The 21317-nt window shown below is 42.6% G+C and overlaps 1 protein-coding gene across 1 annotated transcript; it reads right to left on the reverse strand.

The window, feature by feature from the left end:
• Positions 1 to 6829: 6829 nt before the first annotated feature.
• LOC308158934 (isocitrate dehydrogenase [NAD] subunit alpha, mitochondrial-like) lies at positions 6830 to 19528 on the reverse strand. Its single transcript, XM_080532651.1, has 11 exons — positions 19400 to 19528; positions 18986 to 19036; positions 18664 to 18747; positions 18233 to 18347; positions 17590 to 17777; positions 12949 to 13082; positions 11493 to 11595; positions 11012 to 11076; positions 10715 to 10799; positions 9957 to 10109; positions 6830 to 7329 (listed from the first exon to the last, which is right to left on the reverse strand). Exons 1-11 carry the CDS (start codon positions 19517 to 19519, stop codon positions 7246 to 7248), a joined length of 1182 nt encoding a protein of 393 aa, XP_080388777.1. The 5' UTR covers positions 19520 to 19528; the 3' UTR covers positions 6830 to 7245.
• Positions 19529 to 21317: the final 1789 nt, after the last annotated feature.

A 21317-nucleotide genomic window follows, 5' to 3' on the forward strand; every position in this document is an offset into this window, starting at 1 on the left:
CTTTTACTGAGGTCGCATCGTCATTTGGATGTTGGATGGCATGGCAGGGTTTCGCAGGGGGGAATGTAGCGGGTACAAATATATGCTGCGCCTTTAAGACGAGGTCACATGAACGCGCAGGTGTGAACGCGCAGGTGTGCTTGAGAGAGGAGCAGTGAGTTGGAACGAGCAACGTGGACGGAGCGGTAGCGGTGTGGGCTCTTTGCAAGTATATAGTTTTGATAAGAAGATATTGCCGAGTGGTCATACAAAGTACGGGATACGTTGATTTGCGAGTGTTTTGTTTGGGAAGAGCAGGCCTGAACGTCGTCGGTATCGAGAGGTGAAGCGTGCGCCAGCTCACCCCTCCCCCACCCCGTGTGTGAACTGCGAGAGAAAGGAGCTACTCGTGGTTGGTGTTCATTGTCCTGTACAGAGGAGAAGCGTGCGCCAGTGAGGCGTGGGTTCAGCGAGGTTTCTCGGAGTTTGCCCTGCCAGCCATCAGACACCCTTGACGTGCGATCTCTGCTGGATGGGTAATCTCTGCACTACACCTTGCCATTAGCACTGGCCAACCACGCATACCGTGCGCGGACGAACAGAACTGTGAACTGAACGGACTAACGCTCGAACGCGCACAAACCCACACTGGGAGAAAAGGACTGCTCATTCAGACTGATGTTGTTAAATGTACTCTCTGTGAGACTGCTAGACTCTCTGTGAGACTGCTAGACTCTCTGTGTGACTGCTAGACTCTCTGTGTGACTGCTAGACTCTCTGTGAGACTGCTAGACTCTCTGTGAGACTGCTAGACTCTCTGTGAGACTGCTAGACTCTCTGTGTGACTGCTAATACATTACCATATTGAATTTATTGACCCAAATGTTAACCGTTTTGTGTTTGGATAATTTTCCATAAGCTCTGTGTTTATTTTTGAGTAAACATTTGAATGGAATAACAGCTGTAATTTCCCATTTCATTTACTTACCTGGGGGTAGGGGCGCCTCACCTGTTTAGCTAGACCTAGGTAAAGTAGGGGGTGGTGTCAGGTCAGTTCGGCACTTACCTCGCACACACTGCACACACTTTTCACGGCCACCTACTAAAGCCCACTTTACCCCGTCTAAGAGGTTGACGTTAACCCAAGCTACTAAACAGGAAACAACTTGCTCACTCACCTGAACATTGAGGCCATAGGTATTGGGTGTGGGGGACCTAGATCCTGTCCCACTCAGTCCTCCCCAGACTAAGTACTTTGTAACCCCTACAAGGCGGCGGTAATAATCCCGACCGTCACATGTGAATCAAGCTTTTCACACATGAACACAATAAAAAGCAGCTCTCGTTGTTCCCTGACTGACAGTACTCTTCACCAATGCCTTCGGATTGCATTGACATCTTATGAGCCAAATGTCACTGCTCTTGTTCAGAATAAAACATGTCACTTCTCACAGAAAAAAGTCAGCAGGGTAAGATTAGATTAGATTCAATTTTATTGTTTAACTGTAATTGTAACTTGTTAAATTGTGCACTCAAGGCGTTGATGGTTATTTTCATTCAGTTAAAAGCACTTTGTGATGTGCCTGGGTCAGCTATGACCAACATTTATATTTTACAAAAGGAATTTTTTTTATTGTCCTTTATTGTACACTTTTTTAATGCACTTTGAGATGACTTTTGACGTGCCTGTGTCAGATGTTACCTAATTTAAAAGGAAAACTATAAATAAACTGCTTGTATTTCATTAGGCCTACATTCATTTGTGTTGGTTTGAAATGTGTCATTACCTGGTGCCTAGGCTACTGGCCGCTGAAAATGTCTGGCCCAGCAACATTTCTTGGTTTTCAAATCTGGCCCAACTGAATTTGTAATTGAATACCCCTGCCGTAGACAGTCAGCACTCAGCAGAACATGATGGCAGCAGGTAGGCTAATGTTCATTACCGTCAGCAATTAAGCACATAATGAGTTAGTTTGCAGACTCACAAATGTAGACGTAGAGTATTCTAACATTTAGCCAAGTCAACATAACTACGTACATGCTGCCTTTGTGCAAGGTTCTAAATAGTGTATGTAGCTAGCTGGCTACAACGTTACAGCTAAATTAGCCAGTTGGATTAGCTATCAACATGGGTTCATTAGTGTTTGCTAGACTGGTGTTGTGTAGTACTCAGTGTTTACCACAATGAGGCCACGCAAGTGTGCTAACGAAGGTTAATATGGAATGGAATGGAATGGACTTTATTTGTCATTGCTACAGTACAGGTACCAAACAACGAAATTTAGGAGGGGTGGCTCCCCTGGTGTTAGGAAAGGGAAAAAAAAATAATAATAATAGAAAAAGCATAAATGCATAAAATCACAAGAAGGTAAGGAGCTGGTTTACATCAATAAAGGCTATGTACACAATTCACTGTACTATACTGCACAGATAGTCAACTAGGGTTGTCATGCACAAAGAGTATTTTTTCACATTATTTTAAAGTGTCACAGTTTGCAGGCTTGAAAATGTACATGTTTGTGCCTCAGCACTAGCTGCCATACAATCCGTCCGATTGTATGACAAACTAATAGCTAGTTAGTTATCTAATTGCAGCCAATTTTGTATCAGCAACCTAGCGAAATGGATGAGAGGATCCTGTTTTACTGCTCTTTACAGCATCACACATTGATGTGGCAAGTTTCCTTCATGACCGTGGCGTCACTGAAGAAGCCATCTCTCGCCTGGAGGAGGAAAAGGTATGGTATTTCTTCAGGATTTTAACCATAATCATGAAAGATGAAACGTTTAAAGAAAACTATGCAATGTACAGTATGTGCAGAGGTAGTATTGTAAACATCAGTGGTAATTAGTTATAAGTGGTATTGTAAACAGTAGTATACAGTTAGGCTATATCTAGTTATAAGCTATACAGTTAGGTAGCTTGTGCAATGTGGTAGTTTATGTACCGTATCTAATGTGCAGGGTATAAGGAAACTGTATTAAGTTACGTGCAATATACAGTATGTGTAATGTAATGACCTAACAGTCACCTAACCAAGCTAATCTGTAAAATAGATTATAGAAAAAAGAAGATACATCATGAAGCATTTATGATATAGAATTGTTAGATTACCTTTAGGCTATGAAGAAATTCACTGAACTTATGTTGTGCTCACTCCACAGATAGACAGAGATGTTATATTGCTCATGGAGGATGGAGACCTGGCAAAATACATTCCCTCATATGGTGACAGACTAGCACTGTTCAACTTCTCAAAAAACCAGCAGCCTATATCTCAAAGGAAATTGGGACTTTTTGAGAGGTTGCGTGAGAGGCTTAAATTGAGAAAGGGGGCAAACCAGGATGAAGGTGATCTCAATCCGCCCATTGGTCCCAACAGTGCATCTCCTACCAGAAGCCAGAGATCAAGAGCAACTCCTACCAGAAGCCAGAGATCAAGAGCAAGTACTCGAAAAATAGAAATCGGTTGGCTACACATAGAAAATTATGAAATGAAGCAAATTCGAACAAAGCAAGGTGGGGGCACAAGGAGTGTAGTAATGGATGTAAACTGTGGGATGGATGATATCCTACAAAAAGGAAAGAGTCTGTTCTTCCCACAAGGCATGTCCAACCAAAGGACCTGAAATAGACTTTGACTTTGAAGTTTGTGATCACAAACTAAATCCAGTTGTTGAAGACGTCACCATTGGTTTTATCTACAATACGCTCTGCATGACTAGACTACGGTTTTATCTTTCCTCTCGTCCCAAGCAAGAGTTACACGGCAACTGTGAAGATGATCACGAGGAGGATGATGACACTGATGAGCATGAGGCTGACAGTGCTCAAGAGGATCACAACACTCTGGAAATGTACGATGATATGAGTTCTCTAGATGGCCCATCTGCCATTTCTGACGCTAATGCCATCACAGATGGACACTTCATAACTTATCAATACCACTCTGTAGCAGAATTACTTCAGAGGGGTTTTGTTGTTGAAGGTGCAGCACAGACCATTGAGGTTGATTTGTCTGACTCAGAGGTTACATTTGGTCCAAGGAAGGAGGAAACCCGTAGCAGTGACTTTAATGACACACTGCCGTATAACCCCACTCTAACCCTAACCCAGGAGCAGACACCTCCAGTCACACTGCCATTAAACCCCACGCCTGGGTCCCAGGAGCAGACACCTCCAATCACAGCAACAAAATGTATAACCATACACCATGGAAATTGCCTGAAAGACATGATCAAAGCTTTCACAGATCCAGACATTCTCACTAAACCACTCATGATAAGCAGGCTACTCCCAGATAATTCAGAGGAACTAGGCTGTGGATCAGGAGTTGAGAGAGATGTGTTTAGTTGCTTTTGGGAAGAGTTTTATGACCGCTGTACTCTGGGAAAAGTCCCTTTTATCCGGCATGACTTCAGCGGAGACACTTGGAAGGCCATTGGCAGAATTCTCCTCAAAGGTTATCAAGACTGTCAGTACTTCCCTATCAAGCTTGCTTGCCCTTTCATGGAGGAGATGCTGTATGGCGTAGTGCAGACTGACCTGACAGAATCATTTCTGCAGTTTATGAGTGGCCACGAAAGTGAGATTAGGGTTACACAATCAATTGCTGCATCTTGAATTCGGTTCACAAATGCTCACTCATAGACTATTATGTTCCGAGGAACACTATGAATGTTTGTGATTATTTCTTCTTTATTATTATTATTTTTGCATGGTTGTAATATTAAATCATGGATGACCCGAAATTGCTGAGAAAAAGGCATGATTATTATATTAGTGGTGTTACATTTTTTATTGGCATGTGAAATTGTCAGACATTTATAGCTGTATACTATGAGGCGATTCTTTGATCTGACCACTTTTTGTGCTGTGTCTTTATAATGCTTTATAACCACAGGTGAGGTCATCCGACGAGCCCTTGTCGATTTCACCTCCATTGACTCAGAAGATCTTGGGGAAGTCCTTGACAACTACGACTGTAGAAGGAGAGTCACCGCAAGAATCAAGGACCCCAATTGAAATAAGCCAGTGGCTTTCTTGGGTTTTTATCCTGTTAGTTGACCTTGTATGTAATATGTACTTTCATGTACCTACTTCTGCAAATCTTCTAATAAAGTTTTCAATCAATCAATCAAACCGCAGAGAATCTCCCAGAGATCCTAATGGAGATTGCCCACAAGGAGCTCGTGCAAAAGCCCAAGTATGTGATAGACTGTTGGAAAGATGTTACTCAGAGCCAGTTTGCCTTGAATCGTGAGGAACTTTTGGAGATGTATGCAAACCTCAAACCAGCACCTAAAAAAGTACTGGCACTACTGCATCTCCCAGCAGATATGAGTACCAAACAACAGGAAGTAGGGCATCATCTGAAACGTTACATCAGAGAGATGGACGAGGAGAAACTAGGCAGGTTTCTTAGGTTCACCACAGGATCAAATCTGATCACATGTGACAGTATAGCCGTGATGTTTTCACAGATGTCTGAATTTACAAGACGGCCAATAGGACGCACATGTGGTAGGGTTTTAGAATTAGCTGAATGCTATGAAAATTTCCCAGACTTCCGAGCTGAATTCAATGGAGTCCTTGACAGCAACATTTGGGTCATGGACATTGTATAGGACATTGTGGACCTTAGGTATTTTTCATTTAGCACTTTATCTCTGTGACAGTCTCAGCGAAAGGGTTGTACCTTGTTTTTTGTAGTATGCCTAATTCCTGGAAGTATAACAGCTGAAGCATTGATCTTTGAGTAATGTTGATTATAATTGTGTATTAGGTAGACTATTGAAGTGAAACCAATGGTAAGATAGAATGTTTGTATTGAAGCAGTTCTTTCTTTGATACTGGGTCACATTTAGTACATCCGGAAAGTATTCAGACCCCTTAATTTTTTTCACATTTACTCAATTTAATTTCATGGAAATGGATTCAACAATTGCCAACAATCCACACACAATACCCCAGAATGACAATGTGAAACCACTTTTTGGGATCTCAGTAAATGTATTAAAATTGAAATACAGAAATACAGAAAGTATTCAGACCCTTTGCAATTAAAAATAGCTAAAATGCCAAAATGTTGCATTGTTCAAGGGCTTGCCAATTTGAGGTGCTGATATTCAAGGTTCTCAGAATAATTGTTGTTATTGTTCAAATCCCACCTGAAACCACACCACTACTAGTGTGTCCTTGAGTAAGGCACTTAGCCCTCAGTTACTCCAGGGGGAATGTCCCTGTAATTCGTAATTGTAAGTCGCTTTGGATTAAAAGCGTCTGCTAAATGGCAAAATTAAATTATTAAAAATGAAAGACCCAGTTCACGACAACGTCGCTTCAAAGTACGAATACTTGTTATAATAAGGTGATTTTGTGCCAATAGACAAAGAATTTCCTTATTACTAAAGCCAATTCCAAAGTATAACTCGATAAGAGAATTCATATCATCCATTTTAACCAGTAGGAACATTCCATTCTGACTTTTAATCTCAGAAATTCTGACTTTTTTCTCAGAAATTCTGACTTTTTTCTCAGAAATTCTGACTTTTTATCTCAGAAATTCTGACTTTTTTCTCAGAAATTCTGACTTTAAACTCAGAAATTCTGACTTTAATCTCAGAAATTCAGACTTTAAACTCAGAATATAACCCCCCCCCCTTTCGGGAGAAAAAAAACGAACTATAAATGTTGGTGGCCCTAATACTCTTCCGTACACCTTCAATACAAGAGACAAAGAAAGCAGTGAAGACCCTGTGTATGCTATTGTTCTTGCGATCTTCCAATAAGAAACCGAGACACCACGCATACATTCTTGTAATATACTTTTTTTTTATATGTGTGGAATTTCTGAAACTGAAAGAGAGAGCTGGAATGAGACATTGGTACAAAACAATCCATAGCCTGTATAGGTAGAAATAATAAATATAAGATAAGATTTAAAGCAGTGGTACATTCACCATTAAAACAAATAGCAAATATCAGGAATGTCAGACAAACACAGATAGATGGAGCACTTGTGTTTTTTCGAGGTACGAATGTATGTAAGTATCTTTTGGGAGGTCGGTGAAACACCCCCTTGAAATGATATCATTCCATTTTTGGAAATGTAAGTAAACTTGAGCGTACATAATAATACAGTTGTTGGGTGGTTTTCAACTTCTTCAAAGTCTTGTGGGTTTACAGTTAGCATCCAAGTAGCTGTGTCCCCATTGCACTCATACAACAACATACATGTGCTGTTGAGTGAACTAGCAGCAGCTTCAGTCCATGTCTTGCACTCTCCTGCAGATCTCAGCTGTGAACTCGGAGCACTTTGCTTTACCTCCCAGGTCCCCCGTTAGTACCTATGACAGAAGGATGATAATAAATATGGATCAAACTTTACATCCAGGGTTCCCACACCTTCTGAAACATCAAATTCAAGCACCTTTCAAGCACCTTTCAAGACTCAATTCCCTCAAATTCAAGGACCCAACACGGCATGGTTTGAGACAGAACCAGTTGACGAGCTAAGTAAAACTCAATTTTTTAGAGAGAGAGAGAGAGAGAGAGAGAGAGAGAGAGAGAGAGAGAGGGGAATTCAAGCACTTTCAATGACCCATGTCTATTTTCAAAAACTTTTAAGACCTTGATTTGTTTTTCTCAAATTCACAAACTTTCAAGGAGTTCAAGGACCCGTGGGAACCCTGTACATATTTTGTATCTTTTTTTGTCTTTTTCTGGGTGGGGCAGTCCCACTTATATTTTTCAATGTTATTGGACAGAGCGGTGCTAGACCACTGGACCACCTCAGGCCTCGAAAACTTTACTTATTTTAAGCTAAAAGAGTTCAAGAAGTTAAGAAGTGTGCTGATGCTACTTTCCTTCATCCCCACTGAAAATCCCATAGACCAGTGGCGGACTCAGGCTGTTTGGGGCGAAAAGAAAAAAAGGGCACCTATGGGACCCCATGAGTGAGCAAAATCCTCAGATTTTTGCCACTCAAAAGGGCACTTTAGTGGGATGTTTTTCAACTGTGGGGGCACATGGTCAAGTTTAGACCATTGGAGGGGCAGCAGTAGGGCACACCCTTTCGTTTTCGCCACTCAAAATGGCATTTAAGTGCGACGTTTTTCAACCGTGGGGGCACCAGGGGGGGCGATCGCCCCCCTGCCCCCCCCCCTGAGTCCACCAGTGCCATAGGCCTTTGTAGAAGGAAGGAAAGACCCCTTTTCTAAAGTCTGTTGTTGAGAAACGCTTTAACTCACATGACCATAATTTCCCTACCTGTGTGTCAATAACGTCACTTTGACAGCCATTTGACTTGAATACATACTGGTTTAGAAACACTTAAGCAGCACTGCTGGAATGTACACACACTGAACACAGAACAAACAGAACAGATTTGGTTGTAGGCCTAAAGCTTGTTGAGGTGTGATGAAAAGAAATGTGTAATTTATTGACATTTCTTTGATCTTGTGTGTGGAGGAAATGATGGCTGTCACGGCCCTAACCCTAAGCCTTGTTTGTACGCCCCGAACTATCTACAGCGTATACCACTGGATAGATGTACCATGGGAAACACACTTGTTTTATAATAATAATAATAATAATAATAATAATAATAATACATTAGACTTATATAGCGCTTTTCTAGACACTCAAAGAAACTTTACAAACTGAAAAGATCGAGTAGTAATAATAAAAAGAAACAAAAAATAAAGAAAAGAAAGTATAGGGGCCTAATTGAGGTAGTGCTGGGGACACATGGGAAGGGGAGGGTTAACTGGTGAAGGCGAGCTTGAAGAGGTGGAGGTTTTGAGGGCCTGTTTAAATGTGTATGCTCCCTAGACTGTCACACATTTAATCGTGTTCGTAACGTTGACGTTAAATTAATTATTAAATTGGTATATTTGCATGAACATGTTTGATGTCTCACAATGTGAGCTTAGATATGTTTTATGTAGAATAATGAACATGTCCCTCTACAATGTAAGAGTCTACATGTTTCATATGATGTCAGTCAGCTCTATTCTACAATTTCTATCTGCTGACTAGTAGCATATCGTGACGTTAGAATTATAAGGTTCTATCTCCATTTTTGTCAAAATTACAAAAAATAAAATAAAATACAAAGGTTCCATCTCACAAAACATAATGGAATGTAAAAACTTTGACGCTCAATATCTCTGAACTGCCCTAAACGGAGATAGAACCTTATCATTCTAAGCTCACGATATTATGTTCACAACAATGTTGGAGGTAGCCAAATCTCTGCCCCTAGTTGTGAGCACTTGGACAGCTAGCCTAGCAACAGTGTTTATCTCCATGTCGGTATGTATGTACAGAGTAGCTAGAGTTACTTTGAAAATTTATCTCAATGTTTATTCCAAACCCTAACTGTTGTCTGGTGTAGCGAGCTGCTGGTTGGCTACATAGGAAATCCATCTCTGCTGTTTGACAGGAAGTCGATAGGATGAAATATGAAGTCGTTCCAGCAGCTTTTTATGACTGCACTAATTGTTTCTTAACGCTTCAGTGATGTGAAAAACCGAAAGGATGAGTTGCTTATCCGGGGCAGCTGTGGAGCTCAGGAGGGAGAGCCGGTGTCCTCTCTCCACCCGCATTTTTTGAAAGTGATATGAATAGCCTGCAGGCGACAAATTCGACAGGCGACAAATTCTACTTATTTAGCGCCTTATTCCAAAGCGCTTAACAACGGCCTCTCATTCACCCATTCACATTCACATTCAATGGCGGCAAGCTACCATGCAAGGCACCGGCCGGCCCGCTCACTGGGAGCAATTTGGGGTTCAGTGTCTTGCCCAAGGACACTTCGACATGTGGCCAGCCGGGGCTCGAACCGCCGATCTGCTAACCTTGCGATCATAAGACGGCGGCTCCTCTACCTCCTGAGACGCAGCCGCATCAAAAAGTGTCACTGCTCAGCACCAAACAGAACAGACGTATAAACAGATATATAAATCCCAACCTTCTTGTCTCTGATGGTGTCGAAACAGGCCGCCTCGATCTTCTTGCCGTATCCATGGAGACCCATGTGTCGCAGCATCATGACGGCGCTCAGCAGCAGGGCGGTGGGGTTGGCCATGTCCAGGCCTGCAATGTCAGGGGCCGTCCCGTGGACCTGCACGGCAGAAGAAGACAGCTTTGTAGTGACCACTCGTTAGCGAGTCAGAGCATTCCTAATTCACGGCGTTCCAGCCATGTATAAGCACTGTTGTATGTTTGTGGGTACTACATCACCCATGCTTCTTAGCGGGTGATATGACGTATTATAAGTGAGACGAAGGGGAGTGAATGTTGTTGTTGTCAGTACGTATGAAGAGTGTGAGAATAAAGCGCATGTAGTAGTGTATTGTCTCTACTGTTAGAGTGAGATGTAATGTGATTGTTGTGTGTACTGCTCTTCAACTGTTATCCTCCTAAATTTCGTTGTTTGGTACCTGTACTGTAACAATGACAAATAAAGTCTATCTATCTTATGTGTACTGTGGTAACAGAGCATCCGTTCATGTTACTCTCAACAGACACACCCGTCGTATATAGAGTCTAATCACTCACTTTTGAAATAGAATGGCGCAACGATGATCCAACTATAACATGGATGCTATGCTATGACAACTATGACTTGCATCTCCCATACAACACTTGAGTCAGTTAAACTTAAACGCATCTTTACTTCAGTGTCACACAAAACATGTACAGGCCAGACAGGGGAGCAAGACGTACCGATTCAAATATGGCCACCCCATTGGCTCCGATGTTCCCGCTGGGAGTGACTCCCAGACCACCGATTAGTCCAGCACACAGGTCACTGCAACACACACACACACACACACACACACACACACACACACACACACACACATTAGTAGCAGTCACAGTCATTGTCTTGTAAAACATTAAAAGCCAGGACAAATTAAAAGCGAGGATGATTAGGCCAATGAGGTCAAGAGTTAGCTAAGCTATTAATGTTTTTTTAATAGTTTACATGAATGAACAACTGACTTGATCAAACAGACTTACCTGAGAATATCACCATAGAGGTTGGGCATCACCAGCACATCAAACTGAGTGGGGTCTTGCACCATCTGCAGGCGATACAGAGTCATTACATCCAAGATTATAGATTTTATTTTCTTCATTTCTCTAGCACTGTGACTGCCAATGACACTTCGTGAGTTTAGAATGATAAGGTTCTATCTCCGTTTAGAATGATAAGGTTCTATCTCCGTTTAGAATGATAAGGTTCTATCTCCGTTTAGGGCAGTTCAGAGATATTGAGCGTCAACGTTTTGACATTCCATTATGTTTTGTGAGATGGAACCATTGTCTTTTATTATTACTAACTCAAAAATGTCAACATTTTAAAAATAACACCACACAGGCATTAATAAACACCTAATGGATCAGATTATGTAAAAAACTCAATTTCGACCAAAAATGGAGATAGAACCTTATAATTCTAACGTCACGAAATATTAAAATGTCAATAATGGGGACTTACGTTGAGACAGACCGTGTCCAGGTACATCTCTGTGAATTTGATATCCTTGAAGTCTTCCGCCACCTCCCGGCATTTACGCAGGAAAAGGCCGTCAGACATCCGCCTGGTCAGGTAACAGTGAGGAGAGAAGAGTTAGACTCTCACAGGACACTGCTACATATAGTGGTATAGTGGATCTCTTATCTTAGCTTTGTCTTGGAATGACTGCAGTTCAACAATTGTCATAATTTGTCTGTTTAAACCTGAATAAAATGAATCCCCACTGACGTCTTGCAACATATATTCTCTCTATATATATCTATATATGTCTATATATAGATATATAGATATGTTACGGTACATGAATGAATGGTCTTTATTGTCATTGATATAGTACAGGTACCAAACAACGAAATTTGGGAGACATGTACATGTGGGAAAACTAGGGTTAGGGTTAGATGCTACGTCGACTTGGTACATGCTGGCATGTCTAACCCTAACCCTACCCCTACCCCTACACCTAACCCTAACCGTAGCGCCCTAGCACCTAACCCTAACCCTAGTTTTCCCACATGTACCGTATTCCCACATGTACCATGACATATACACACACATGTACCATAACATACACTCAGCAAACACATTCATTCAGGTGGTGTAATGGTGTGGGGAATGTTTTCTTGGCACACTTTGCGCTTGCTGAATGTCTCAGATCATGTTAAAACAGGCCGCCTCGATGTTCTAGGCGTATCCATGGAGACCCGTGTGTCGAAGCATATTCTATTCAGATCCGGTGACTAGGAAGAACACTGAGCTCATTGTCATGTTCAGGAAACCAGTTTTTGAGACGACTTTGGCTTTGTGACACGGTGCATTCTAGAAGTATGCTGGAAGTAGCCATTAGAAGACAGGTATATTGTGGCCATGAAGGGATGGTTACACATGGTCAACAACAAACAAACAATAGGCTGTGGCATTCAAGCGATGGTTGGTTGATATATTGATATTGACAGGCCCAAAGTGTGCCAAGAAAACATTCCCCACACCATTACGCCACCTGAATGAATGAGAAGTGTGTACAGGTGTTCCAAATAAAGTGCTCGGTGAGTGAATATCATGTTCAGAACTGCCCATCTTCTGTCGGAGACTGAAGACCTCCATCTCTTCAGGTTACACCGTAACTGTCCCTCCTGAGACATCTACTGCCCCCCAGCACTGCGTCTCCCGAAGACACACGCTTTTCCCCTCTACTGTGTCCCCTAAAAACTTCTATTGCCCCCCTTGTATTGTTTCTAATAATAATAAAACATTTTTTAAAATGCTGGATTACTCTTCCTGCTACGACTGGTGGATTGATGATTCACATGCTTAGTCAAATGTATTAATACATTTAGCGTCTGCTAAATGCCAAAAATGTAAAACAAAATGTAAATGTAATGTTTGATCATAGAATGGAGCTAGCCCGTAGCAGACTTACATGATGTTAGCTTTGTGAACGGCCGTGACACTGGTTCTTTGGTTGTTCCTGGCGTATTCAAAGGCGTACTCGGCGATGCGGCGACTGGCGTTCTCTGTGATGAGTTTGATACTCTGGACCACTCCGTCAACAATCTGCAACCCAAACGACACCGGCGTTAAAACAAACAACACTTCACTCACCCACAGAATCCCTCAATGTGTGATTTCGTGAGTTTAGAATGATAAGGTTCTATCTCCGTTTAGAATGATAAGGTTCTATCTCCGTTTAGAATGATAAGGTTCTATCTCCGTTTAGAATGATAAGGTTCTATCTCCGTTTAGAATGATAAGGTTCTATCTCTGTATTGCCGATATTAATATTTGGATGACACAAAACTTTCTCCAACTCAATCAAGAAAAAACAGAGGTATTGATCATTGGCGAGAAAACTGGGAGAGAGAAATTATCTGCACACTTGAAAACACTAGCTCTTAACACTAAGTGTCAGGCCAGGAATCTTGGTGTCATAATTGACCCAGATCAAAATTTTGAAACTCATATTAATAACACTATTAAAACATCCTTCTACCATCTAAGAAACATCACTAAGGTACAATCATTTCTCTCCCAGGCAGACACTGAAAAATTAATGCATGCGTTTGTTACTAGTAGGCTAGATTACTGTAATGCTCTCCTGACAGGTCTCCCCAAAAAAATGATAAATAGACTACAAATGGTTCAAAATGCTGCTGCTCGTGTCCTTACTAGGACCAAACGGAGAGCGCACATCACACCTGTCTTGAGATCACTACACTGGCTCCCTGTCAGTCATAGAATAGACTTTAAGATCCTTTTACTAGTTTATAAATCACTTCACTGTGATGCACCCAATTACATGGTGGACATGCTCATAAGATACACACCAGCTAGACCCCTACGGTCTAGTGGCACGGAACTTTTAATAGTGCCAGAGGCTAGGACAAAGAGATTTGGAGGATCAGCTTTTAGCATATATGCTTCTAGATTGTGGAACACCCTACCTGAGGGCCTGAGGTTGTCTAAAACTCAGGACATTTTTAAGCGTGACCTCAAAACCTACTTATTCAATGTCGCCTTTTGATACTAAGGGAGACATTGGACATTATAGAACTAGGATCACTAGGCCATTACACAATACTCGTGTTTTGAGATTTGTGTTGACAGGAAAATGGACCCGGGTGCTGATGAGGCACTGTCAGCTCCAAATAGCACCTAGAGCAATACTGGAACCGGTACAAGGGTGTACCAGGACCACCATCAGGTTGTATTGCTGTCATCTTTATTGTCTCTATTGTGTTGTTGCATCATAACTGTGCTTAAGTTTCTCTTTTGGCAGGACCTGTGACCATACTGGATGCAGAACGATGCAAATACAACACTAAATGTATGGACAGTGTGTACGCCGATAATATGCAAGGAATTTTTCCTGGATACATGGTGTACAGGTTTTTGCCCTTGCTTGCTTGCTTTGTGCCGGTGGTCCTTGGCCTCCCCTGCGGGACCGCTGGGTACTGGTAAGCAAACTGGCTAGTAGTCGCTCTATTGGTAGAGGGCTGCAAGGGAATTTTTCCTGGCTACATAGTATACAGGTTTTTTACTTTTGCCTGCTCGCGGCTCTGTCAGTATTGATTGATTGATTGACTGATTGACTGAACATTTTCATTGTGTGAAGCGCATTGAGTTGCATCTTGTAAGAAATGCGCTATACAAATAAAATTTGATTTGATTTGATTTGATCTCCGTTTAGAATGATAAGGTTCTATCTCCGTTTAGAATGATAAGGTTCTATCTCCGTTTAGGGTAGTTCAGAGATATTGAGCGTCAAAGTTTTTACATTCCATTATGCTTTGTGAGATGGAACCTTTGTATTTTATTAATTACTAACTAAAATGTTCAACATTTTAAAAATAACACCACACAGGCATTAATAAACACCTAATGGATCAGATTATGTAAAAAACTCAATTTTGACCAAAAATGGAGATATAACCTTATAATTCTAACGTCACGATTTGTGAAACTTTGTTTCATTCATAACTGCACACACAGCCTTCAATAAACCGTTTATCAAAAGGTAGTATAGTTGTGTCCCATGTTTTCCTGTACTGTCTTCAGTAGGGATGCACCGAACATTCGGCCACCGAATGTATTCGGCCGAATATCGCAAAATAAAGCACATTCGGTATTCGGCCGAATGTGTGAAAACACCGAATGTTTACCACCGAATAGTGGGCGTGTTTTGATGACGCAATCAAACAGTGTAAGCATCCCATGCTGCTCAGCGAATGAGACGAGCATTGACTGCATGCTGCTACAAATGGAATAAGACCCAACATGGCTAGCTCCATAACCGTGGCTGCGTTCGTTGAAAAAAAAATCGCTCTGAGAGCGCCGGGGCGCACACTGGGTCCGACGTCATAAAGGGACAGAGCGATTCGATTGGACGAGAGGCATTCCGCGAGTGCTGATCAGATCCCCGGAGCGAGTTTACGAACGCACCCGGGCTGTCATCTGCTCACTGCGCCAACAGCACATAGCTGCTTAGTGTTTTATTATTAAGCTGTTAACAAACACGAAGAACTCAAAGTTGTTATTCCCCTTTTTGCTCAATTGCGTTGTATTGTGCTGTATTGTGTTGTATTTTGTTGTATTATGTTGTATTATGCTGTATTGTGCTGTATTGTCAGGTGTCATTTGCCTAGGGTGCGTGGGTTATGCGGAACCCATGAACAGGATTTTACACTGCAGGGGGGGGGGGGGCCCGGGGGAAATGTGAAAATGTTTTAAGATAAATAGCCAAATACCCAGGGGGGGGGGGAGGGGGAGAAAGGGAAAACGTTTCTCCACCGAAAATGCCGGAGACGAGCAGTCCTATATCCGACAGTGGAACACGTTTTAAAACGGAGACGTTCTAGTATATTCTGGACGTATTTGACCAACACAGGGGTGCAAACTGGTGATGGCCCAAAAAGGTGACATTTTTCTTTTGCCTGAAAACTAAGAAAATGATCAATGCTGACCTTAGAGGAGAATGTTTTTCAGGGGGGGGGGGGGGGGGTCGTGCATCATGTGACTTGGATGAGACTTTGACTTTTTTTTTGACTTTTTTAAGGTTAAAACGGTTAATTTAGCAGAAAGGTGACAAGTTTAGGATCTCTTATATAGGATCTGTATTGGCACAGGCGGAGCGTAGTTTCAGTCGTCTTAAACTAATGAAGACAAACCTGCGATCTTCAATGAGTGAGATGCGTCTCTCAAATCTGGCATTGCTCTTTATCGAGAGAGAAGTAACGGAGAGGGTTGACTTACAACAATGTTACAGGGGTGCAAACTGGTGATGGCCCAAAAAGGTGACACTTTTTTTTTGCAGCAAGACAAATTATTAATGCGCGGATAACATTTTTGTTGATGGGGGGTGGAAAGCGCTAGCACTAGCAGTGGTAGATGGATAGCTCTATCACTAATGGTGGTCTCAGCAGCGGTCCGAACCTTAACACCCATATAACACATCATTATGTTGAAAACAGGTTGGTACTGTGACTGTCCTCCACACTGTCTAGAATTGTACCGAGCTGCATGAAGCTAAACGTTATTTCAACAGCAGCGGAGTTTAGCAGACAGGAAGATTAGTTAGCTTGCGCATCATGTGACTTGGATGAGACTTAGACCCCCCCACCCACACCCAAAATACTTTTTTTGCAGATCTACACGATTCACATTGGATGACCTATTTTGAGATAAAAAAAAGGCTAATTTAGCAGAAAGGTGACACGTTTGCACCTCAGAGGAAATAATAGGGTGACCAAGGATTAAGCCTTTAAAGGCAGTGTGCGGAAAAAGAAAAGTTGGATGGGCTGTTGGCTGTTGATGGCAATCAGTTGTTTATTTTAAAATAACATTTTAAAATGCAGGTGTAGTGATCATTCCTAATTCACGGCGTTCCAGCCATGTATAAGCACTGTTGTATGTTTGTGGGTACTACATCACCCATGCTTGTTAGCGGGTGATATGACGTAATATAAGTGGGACGAAGGGGAGTGAGTGAATGTTGTTGTTGTCAGTACGTATGAAGAGAGTAAGAATAAAGCGCTAAATGTTTTTTTTCTTTTTCTACCGGCAAAACGACTATGTTTGTCCTGTTATTGCCATCACTCCTACACAGGCTACATTTCACTACAGCTTGATTCGCCTGTTGTTATGTCTTTTTGCAAACACATCCACACATAATACCCCCAAATTACCCAAGCGCTCATCACTCATTGTGGTTCTTAACATAGTTTTAATTAAGCACTGAAATTCAGAATAGCTGCAGTGTAGCACACTCCAAGACTCTTTTTTTTTTTTTTATACATGCCTTTTTACATGCAGCTGTGCACTCGTCGTATTGGTCGGCTTATAGGCTAATACGTTTCCCCAAATGACATTCATTAGTGCTGTTAAGGGGCCCCATCGATACGAAAACAACCCACGGGAATAAAAGTGAAATTAAGCCCCTGACTGTCTTGTATGGTTGGCTGTCTGTACTGTAGCATCATTTGTTAATAAGTTGTCACTAAAAACAAGTTTCTAGTTGGCAGTTAACGTTTGAATTGAACAGCGCTGCTCTAAGTGAGTGACTCACCGTGTGTTCGATGCCGCTGTACTCTCCCTCCGTGTTCTCCCTGATGGTGACCAGGTTGACGTCAGTGTAGGGGGTCTGGTACCCCTCGATGGACACACAGGGGCGCACGTTGGCGTAAAGGTCAAAGGTCTTCCTCAGCAGCAGGTTCATGGAGGGGTGGCCGGCAGCGATGGGCGTCTTGAGGGGTCCTAGACAGAGGTCAAAGGTCAAAGGTCAGAGGGTTAGGTGACTCCGTTTAGGTCCCTAGCCTAACCTATTCTCCCAGTAAACAAAGAGTCCAAAAGACGTCCTCAGGGAAGCCGGAATGTGGGTCAAGATTACGTCTTTCTAGGACGTCTAGGTCCTAAAGACGTCATCTGGACGTCCGAGAAAGACGTCACCTGGACGTCCTAGAAAGACGTCATCTGAACCCACATTCCGGCTTCCCTGAGGACGTCTTTTGGACTCTTTGTTTACTGGGCTAGTTCTTTCAGATCAACATAGCTTGGGAGGGGGGGAGAGGGATACTGGTGGATTGTGATGCAGTAGTGTGGAGGTAGAAATCAGAGGACGGGCATGGAACAGTGTTTGATACTACTCCTCATTCTGTTCCATGCATTACATTGCATTCTACCTCCACCAGCCTCCCCTGGAGGGCAGCTACCTTTCAAGCCGATCTTGCTCTTGTCCATGGAGTCCTTGGCGTCAAGGGGAATCATCCATTTTCCTCCGGGTCCCTTTATAGCGGTCACATTCCTCTCCTCCCACTGAATAGGAGCCTATGGGACAGGGAGGAACGTGTCGAATGAACGTGTGAAATACTTCAGATGCACGAGCTGCTCTTGATTTAGAGTTTCCTCGTGCCAGTCCTACAAGTGCAAACTCCCAAGTATTTGATCTATGGGATTTGACCGAGGTTGTGACAAGCCTCAGGGTTGCAAGGCATGCAGTGAGCGAGTGTGTGTGTGTGTGTGTGTGTGTGTGTGTGTGTGTGTGTGTGTGTGTGTGTGTGTGTGCGCGTGTGTGTGTGTGTGTGTGTGTGTGTTGACAGATCATATAAAGTGCTGATGACAAGTTGACATGTTCACCACTTACTTTAGCAGCCTCGAAAATCTTCATGACAGCGACAGAGATCTCAGGCCCAATCCCGTCACCGGGGATCATTGTAACGGTCTTCATCTACAGGACACACGTGTGCGTAATTACGCGTTATCTGTTTGTCCGCGTTGTCGGGATTAAACTGTTAAAATTAGCTTTGACCTTTTCCCTCATAAGAAACGGCCTTGGAGCAGATCTAGCTCCTCCATAAACGTATGTGTGACTGTGAAATACACTTAAACATATGACATACATACATACCATTTGAGAAAGAGCGATTACATTTTTGTACTAAACTAATTACTAATAACTTACTTACCCCCCTCGAAAAGGATCTTGAACATAGCGGTCTCTTGGCCACTTGGGACAGCTATCGGAAGGAGAGAGGCAGAAAGAAAGGTTACTGAAACTGAAACTGACAATCCTGCCACACTCACCCGTCTCTATCTGAAGTGGATCTATTTCAACTTGGGAAAGATCCCAAATGTAATTCTAGTTTGTTAAAACGAGTTAAAAGAGGACACATCTAATTGCCATAAACCATAAAGCGTTCCGCTGCCTGTGACTGAAGGACACGTTAAAGGCCTGGTTGGGGATCCAGAGACAGAACATTTTACGCATTACAATCCATCGGGTAACGGGACCGCATACGAGCCCCGCGTTAGACTCACGACTCCGGTCCGGGTCGGTGACATCCGTATGGAAGCCTTTGGGCATTCGGCATGTTACTCACCATTGACCTCCACGCGTTACTACCGGCCATGCTGGGATGTGTTAATGCGGTGCTGAGCCGCTGTCTGGATGGAGGTGGAGCTGGATTCACTCGTGGAGCTGGATGGATGGAGCCTATCATGGAGGTGTCGTCACATGCGGGAAGTGGTCGTCACTTTCGGAACCTCCCCGGGTTGCCAGATTGTACCAATAAGTACAGTGCGCAAAACTGTTCACTGTATTTTGGTTTACACAGCTACACACACCATTCGTGACGTTAGAATTATAAGGTTCTATCTCCATGTTTGTAAAAAAAAAAGTAAGGTTCTATCTCCGTTTAGGGTAGTTCAGAGATATTGAGCGTCAACGTTTTTACATTCCATTATGTTTTGTGAGATGGAACCTTTGTATTTTATGAATTACTAACTAAAGAACGTCAACATTTAAAAAATAACACCACACAGGCATTAATAAACACCTAATGGATCAGATTATGTAAAAAACTAAATGTTGACCAAAATGGAGATAGAACCTTATAATTCTAACGCCACGAGGTGTGGAAGAGCTTTAATGTATGAGAAATGTCCCACGGCTCGGGACCCCGAGGAACACATGTGGAGAAGTTGACATTGTCACTGATTAACACTAGAACAGCCGTGCCTTTTTTACCTACTAAAAGACCCTAACCCTCTTTACAATGCTAAACTGCTAGTTACACACAACGACCACTAGTTGGCCGCTTGTAAATTAGCCTGCCTCCTACACAGAAAAACTGCAAAATAGCTTCATACTAGCTTATCCTGATGTGATTTTGAAAATGTAAGGATACTGGGTGGTAGAACGCACATATCTAGGACAAGTCATGAAAGGATGGTCCTGAAATTTGATTGAGTGCAAAGATAGAACACTTTTCTTTACTCCTCATGGCTGTTCTAGTGTTAACTTCCACATTGCTTTTAAATCATTGATGGTCTCAGCTCCAAGCTACTGGTATGGGACATAAGAGGAGGTAAACATAGTTACTGAGTTATTTTCCTTGCTTACAACTAAAACAACAACAACAGTTACTACAAGACTGTAGACCTGCACAAGACTGGAATGGGCTACAACAAGACCATTGGCAAGCATCTTGGTGAGAAGGAGGAGAATACTGTTGGTGCGATTAGCTATTCGAAAATGGAAGAAACACAAATTGACCATCGATCTCCCTCGGTCTGGGGCTCCACGCAAGATCTCACCTCGTGAGGTGACGTTGATCATGAGAAAGGTGAGGGATCAACCCAGACCTACACAGGAGGAGCTTTTAATGATCTCAAGGCAGCTGGGACCACAGTCACCAAAGATGACCATTGGTAACTAACCATTGGTAACACACTACAACCGCAATGGATTGAAATCCTGTAGCGCCCGCAAGGTCCCCCTGCTCAAGAAGGCCCGTAGCTACAGGCCCATAGGGCCTACTGTAGATGGATTTGTTTGGCTTGATATCCATAATGTAGTATGACAACAACAACATAACAAATGATAAATGACAGAAGAATAATATGAATATAATATCAACATTACTCATAAAGAGCTTGTCATGGTGTATCCCTCAATGCTGGATGGAAAGGCACTGCTTTTTGAAAAAGACCAAAGCAAATCAGGGTAAACAACATTGACATGTAACAACTGCTCTTCCCTCCCCCTTCCTTCAACGTCTCACGATGTGGGTCCTTTTTTTGTACCACGTTTCCCAGAGTCGTTGGGTGTCGTCTGCATGTTTGGGGTTTAGAGGGTGTTTTTAGAAACTTTAGTGTGGGGTAAGAGGGGGGGTGAAACCAGTCCACTGCACAGTCAGTACCGTCAGAGTAGGAGGGGTCTTAGTTTGATCGTTTTGGGTGGGCTGTGTGATCGCCGGGTTCAGGGTGGTTCGGGTTTATTTCAGTATCGTGAAGGCA

The sequence above is a fragment of the Nansenia antarctica genome, assembly GCF_963989245.1.
Source record: "Nansenia antarctica genome assembly, chromosome: 5".
Classification (NCBI taxonomy): domain Eukaryota; kingdom Metazoa; phylum Chordata; class Actinopteri; order Argentiniformes; family Microstomatidae; genus Nansenia; species Nansenia antarctica.

Coding starts and splice junctions, on each gene's coding strand:
- LOC308158934 (XM_080532651.1), bottom strand. CDS start 19,519: ATGATAGGCTCCATCCATCCAGCTCCACGAGTGAATCCAGCTCCACCT. Junction 17,778..18,232: donor GAGCAAGATCGGCTTGAAAG/GTAGCTGCCCTC, acceptor ACCTCTGTCTAG/GACCCCTCAAGACGCCCATC. Junction 7,330..9,956: donor ACACCATCAGAGACAAGAAG/GTTGGGATTTAT, acceptor CTTCTGTCATAG/GTACTAACGGGGGACCTGGG.